The sequence below is a fragment of the Artibeus jamaicensis genome, unplaced genomic scaffold, assembly GCF_021234435.1.
Source record: "Artibeus jamaicensis isolate MK-2021 breed Jamaican fruit bat unplaced genomic scaffold, CSHL_Jam_final contig_76, whole genome shotgun sequence".
Taxonomy (NCBI): domain Eukaryota; kingdom Metazoa; phylum Chordata; class Mammalia; order Chiroptera; family Phyllostomidae; genus Artibeus; species Artibeus jamaicensis.
This window is the reverse complement of record NW_026521954.1, coordinates 23,570,434-23,576,134: the sequence shown is the minus strand read 5'-3', so window position 1 is coordinate 23,576,134 and position 5,701 is coordinate 23,570,434. Positions and strand designations below refer to the sequence as shown.

General features: G+C 45.7%; 1 protein-coding gene across 4 annotated transcripts in view; it reads right to left on the bottom strand.

The window, feature by feature from the left end:
• CLNK (cytokine dependent hematopoietic cell linker) overlaps positions 1 to 5,701 on the bottom strand; it is a 124,092-nt gene that overhangs the window by 8,710 nt on the left and 109,681 nt on the right. For all 4 annotated transcript variants that reach the window (XM_053672461.1, XM_053672462.1, XM_053672463.1 and 1 more), the window contains 2 exons: positions 3,275 to 3,408; positions 1,569 to 1,646 (listed from right to left, as the gene is read on the bottom strand). In XM_053672461.1, the coding sequence (XP_053528436.1) occupies positions 1,569 to 1,646; positions 3,275 to 3,408 (212 nt within the window). The remainder of the gene's footprint in view (positions 1 to 1,568; positions 1,647 to 3,274; positions 3,409 to 5,701) is intronic.

The window sequence follows — 5,701 nt, the reverse complement described above, 5'->3', positions numbered from 1 at the left end:
TGCCTAATATGTTCAAGACACTTTGTTCATGACTGTATTCATTTCCTATTATGCTATGACACATTACCATAAGCTTAGTAGACTAAAACACAAGTTTATTCTCTTACAGTTTTGGAGGGTGAACTCCCACATGAATCTCCCTGGGCCAGAACCAAGGTGCGGGCAGGGCTGTGTCCAGAGGGACAGTTCTCCCTCGGGGGGGGGGAGAACCCCTTCCCTGGCCCTTCCCAGCTTCCAGAGGCCTCCAGCTGCTAGTGACTGGACCCCCCCCCCCGCCCCCACACCTGACTCTTACACCCCTGCCTGCCTCTTACAGGGATTCTTCTGATCCCATTGACTCCACCCGGATAATCCAGGGTAATTTTTCCATCTTAAGATTCTTGGGCACATCTGCAAATTCCTTTTTCCATGGGAGGTGACACAGTCATAGGCTCTGGGTATTAGGGAATGGCCGTCTTGGGGTGGGGGGCGTTATTCTGCTTTCCATCCCAATTTATGTGTAATTTATCTTACTTAATCTTATAATATCAGTTCCGAGACCTAGGTTTTGTTAAAATTTGCTGGGGTCCTATCATTTGCTCACCCATCCACTAATGAATGAATTCATTCATCTTTCTTGAGATGAGTGAATTTAGGGAACCCACTCCACAGTGACCACTGTACTGGTTACCTGGAGACGGATTTTGATGTCATGTGGGTCTTGGGAGCCTTTCTATCACTTCTAAACAATCTCATGTTGTTTTTTGCACAAGGGAGAACAGTTGCTTCATAACCGTTTGCTCTTTGTGGTAACGGTTATAGTAATTATTTGAGCCCATTGCAAAATACTTCAGTTTTCCTCTCCTTTTGGTCAGCCAGTCACTTTGTACTTCCCCCAGAAGCTGGGTCTGGCCGTGTGACTTTGGCTGGCACAACGTGAGCAGATGTGGAATGTGGTACTTTTGAGAGGCTAGGTTAAGAGCCAGTGTGTGACCGGTGTGACCACACATTGAGATGCAGCCTGCAGCAGTCCGCTTCCCCCCCAGACCCTTCTGGAACATGGGGCGTGAGCAAGAAAAACAGTTTTGTGCTGCTAAGCCACTGAGGTCTTAGGGGTGTTCGTTACTGCAGCATGACCTACCACATCCTGACTACCACAGCATTCACGGCCTCTGCTCCTTCCCCGAAGAAGCGAGACATAGAGACCCTGCTGCATCCCGAGCAGAGCCTCAGTAAGGAGATGAAACTTGAAGGAAGTGAAAGGAAGGTGCTTTCTCCTGATCTCCACTTACACCCCATTTATACCCCAGCTTCTGCAGTTGGTCTCCCAAATCGTTCCTTAGGGTGGGTTTTACTATTTTCACTTAATAAATGAAGAAACCTACACTGAAAGATATTTATAAACTTGAGAAAGTCGCAAGGCTCGCGAGTCTCCCATTTCCACTCTGGTTGAGGTCCTCTATCCGGTCACACCCTCCCCAGAACTGAGAAAGACGAGGTGACACAGGAGCCAGCCCCGCCCCGTGGAAGCACACTGCTCCGTAGGTGCCCTGACTGCGGGCAGAAAGCCATTGGCTGCCGGGCCTCACCTTGTTCTCCTTGAGCAAGGCCTCCTCCACCTCCTGGCGACTGCACTCTCCGACGTACCACCTGCTGTGCTGGGCAGCCTGCGGGACGGGCCAAAGGGCAGCACACATGATTCATTAATTGATGGAAATGTACTTTCGCTCTAGCAGTGCCAAATCACAGTCTGACGGACAGTCGAGACGCGGTACAAACATTCTGTCCCTGGGCCTGGGTGCCGCAGGAGTCTCTGCAGCTTAGGAATCGTGCGATCGGTGTGACAGAGTAACTGGAGTTTCACCGCATCTGCTGAGCGGGGCCCGGCGGCACCACACTCAGGGTGGACGGTGAGCCCTCCAGCTGCCGTGCTGAGCCGACCAAGCGGGATGTGTATTGTCTGTGGAGCCCTGGTCACTATGGAAACAGCAGGGGGGGGGCAAGACAGGTGCAGACTGAGAGCACCTTTAGGCCCCTCGCTAAAGTCACGTGTGGTGGAACTGGGATTCAAACCCTCGTCTGCCTGGCTTTTGCCCTGTGCCATGCTCCCTTATTTATACGAATTGACTTCTTTGGATTATAAAATGCAGCACAACAGAGAGGAGAAGGGGCAGTCAGAGAGGCACCATAGACCTGCAGGTCCCCAGGAGCCTCACGTCAAACCATCCCCTGCGTGAAGCCGGCACGTTGACGACCCCTCCGCATCCACTGCCCCAGTTCATCCCTGTGACAGCCCTGTAAGGGGGCATGTCAGGACACGGGGCCTCAGGAGGTCAACACCTGTCACCTGGTTGGCAAGTGCTAGGGATGTGACCTCCGGTCTCTGGTCTCTCGGTCTGAGTTTCCAGTCCTCTCAGTACAAACCCGGTCTTTCCATGACAGGCATTTGTGAGCAGCTCCCCGATAACCCCTTGGCCTTGCTTCCTGCCACCCCCAGCCTGAGCACATGGGTCCGGCCAGCCAGAGTGCTTGCCATTCCGTGGGCACATGGCGTCAGGACTCGGCGCGAGCTGGCCCTGCAGCCTGGAATCCCTCCTGCTCCCCATGTGCCCTCCCGCCCAGCTGTCATTCTCTTCTCTCAGGATTGGGGTGAAACTCCTCTCTCTCTCTTTAAAGATTTTATTTATTTATTTTAGATAGAAGGGAAGGGAGAAGGAAGGAGAGAAACATCAATGTGTGGCTGCGTCTCTTGCACCCTGCACTGGGGACCTGACCCGCAACCCAGGCATGTAGCCAGATTGGGAATCGAACCAGCGACCCTTTGGTTCACAGGCCGGCACTCAATCCACCGAGCCGCACCAGCCAGGGCTCAAACTCACCTCTTATTGGAGGCGTCCCTTGGAATGTGGTCCTTTACCTTTTATCACAGTGTGTTGTTATAATGTTCTATTTTATTATTAGCTGCTGTGGTTAATCCTTGGCTGCCTAACGAAGCTTTGTCGCAGGTGTGTGTGTGTGGAACACTAAGTATACGGTGCGGTGCTATCTGTGGTGTTAGGCACCCACTGGGGGTCTTGGAACAAGGCCTCGGTGAATGGGGGGGTGACGGTTTGCAAATTAGAGAATCTGGTGAAAGAGCAATACAAAATTGCTCTTTTGGTTATACAGCAAAGCACTCTGAAGTTCTAAAAGCCAGTAATATTGAGGAAAAATGAAAGTCGGTCAGGATACCCCTTGGAGGCGCGTCCAGTGAAGCTCTGCCAAGACGCTCAGTGTGCTGGAAGGGCGAGCCTACCTTTCCATCAGGCCTTGTGGGGAGAGGCTTCTTCCCGCTCCTGGCGCTGGCGGGGACAGAATGTTCCCAAGGGCTGAAGTCGGCTGGAGACTGGCATCTCTGAGGAGGGAGAGACTGTGTGCTCCCTTTATGATCTGGGAAGAGTAAATTCACCTTCAGATGTGCTTCTGTTACTGTGCCTTCCTCCAACAAGGGGCTGGATGGGGCCGGTCACCCCTCCCTCCGTCCGTGGTACCCGCGGCCCACACCGCCCGCGGCCCACGTGGTGTGGTGGTCTCCCTCTCTGGACGGCCGTCTCCTCTGGACCTTTCCCTTGCCTCCGCTTTTGCCCCTCCCTCTCTAAGGCCAGAATAATCTTTCAAAACTGCGATTCTGACTTTGCTAGTCCTGTGGTGAAAACCCTTCCATGGTTTCCTTCACATGCGGAAGAAAACCCAGGTGTTTTACTTCTGTCAGTAAGGCCATCGATAATCATTCTCTTCTGATTTCTCTATCCCGCCAGCCCCCCACCCATCCTTCCATGCCCCGACCCAGCGTTCCATCCATCCACCCCCCCAGCGGCTACCCACCCATCCCCCACTGTTGCCTCTGCTCTGTCTGTAATGAATTTTGTTCCGTTTCCTACACAAGCCAAGCTTGCTCCCAACTCAGGAAACACTATTTAAAAAACAAAAACAAAAACTCAAAGAAGGACATTTTGTCTTAATGGAATCTCACTTTTTGAAATCTGAAAGACTGACAAATTATGGTTATTCAGACTCAGGAGTTTAGCAGATATTTTATTAGAAATGAACAAAGTGAGCTCATTAATTCACGAAAAACAACTGCAGCATTTGCTGTGAATTAAAAAGTTAGAGTTTTGAAATGCAGATTGGAAAAAACTTGTACCTGCCATCTTGACATAATAGCACCTTAAAAGACTTTTCTCCCGAGGTCGGTAGTGGTGCTTAGAAATGTGATTTAAAAAAGTATTTTATAATGAGGCATGTTAACATTGAAAAGATCCGCTCAGGCCTGTGGATCATTATTTTCCAAGTGACAAATGTGTGAAGCCACAGAATCAGGCCTGAGTAAAAGGCTTTTTAAAAAAGACAGAACAATAGAGGTTAAAGTATTTTTAAAAATCATTGAAAGGGTTTTAATTTCACGTGGTACCTAAGTTCAAAGATTCCACTACTTGTCAAGTTTTGATGTGGTATTTTCTTAACATACTTCAATGAAAATAACATCTTCATGACATGTAATTTCACTTCAGTAAATAATAATAAAATATTAATTTCAGGAAATTAAGGCTATAAGAAAAAAGCGAGGCGCTAATGAAGAATACTAAGCAAATATTTATAAATAATTTAGTAATTTCAAGCAAGAAATAACCACAAAAATTTCATAAAGACTTGAGGGCATAAAAACAATATGAAGATAAGATACTAGACAAGAATTATAAACTATATAGTCTTCATTCAGTCTGGAAAATATAACCAAAGTTATAGTCTTGGTGAATAGCTTGATGAGAATTTTGAGACAATAGGACACTTTTTCAAATTAATTTTTAATTGAATTTATTGGGGTGACACTGGTTAATAAAATTATATAGGTTTCAGACGTACCATTCTATATTACATCATCTGTATATTGTATTGTGTGTTCACCACCCCAAGTTAAGCCTCCTTCCATCACCATTTAAGAATAGGGCCCTTTTGATACAGCACATTTTTGGGGCAAAATATTAAATAAAACATTAGCATTAATATTAGCATGTTAAATAAAACATTGAGCCCAAGAATGCTTGGTAGAGGGAATTACATGTATTAAAATATTTGTCATAGAGAACTGTTGGATCACTTAAAGTTTAAAGTATATTCATGATAGTGAGTTAATTTCTCTCACCCATGTAAGGTCCTGAAAATAGGAATAATGCTAAAGATATTTCTTCTTTTAATTTTATTTTAAAAGTTTCCTGTATTGTTTGGAAAGAGGATGGAAACTCTAGAGTTTTAAAATTCAATCATGCTTTCATTTAAAATGTTAAAACTAATGGAAGAATAGTATAATTTCCAAGAAGGAGAAAGGGTAATGAAGAAGAGATGGACCCAGTATCTGGCAGGAAAAGAAACAAAAAAATCAGTGAAAAGCAGGGCAAATAGGAGGCACAAAGTAATGTAAAAACAAATAAAAAACATTAGTAATCACAATAAATATCAAAGATGTAAACAGCATTTTAAAATGAGCTGTAAACCACTATGCTGTATACCTGAAACTAATACAAAATAACATTAAAATCATGAATAAAAATAATAAAAGTAAATTGTAATAAAAAATTTAATGTCAGAAACCCCCCAAAAACAAAATTAGATGCAAATGGATTTAAATGTTCCAATTATGTGCTAATTACACCTCTATAATTTCAGGACACAGAAGGATCACTAA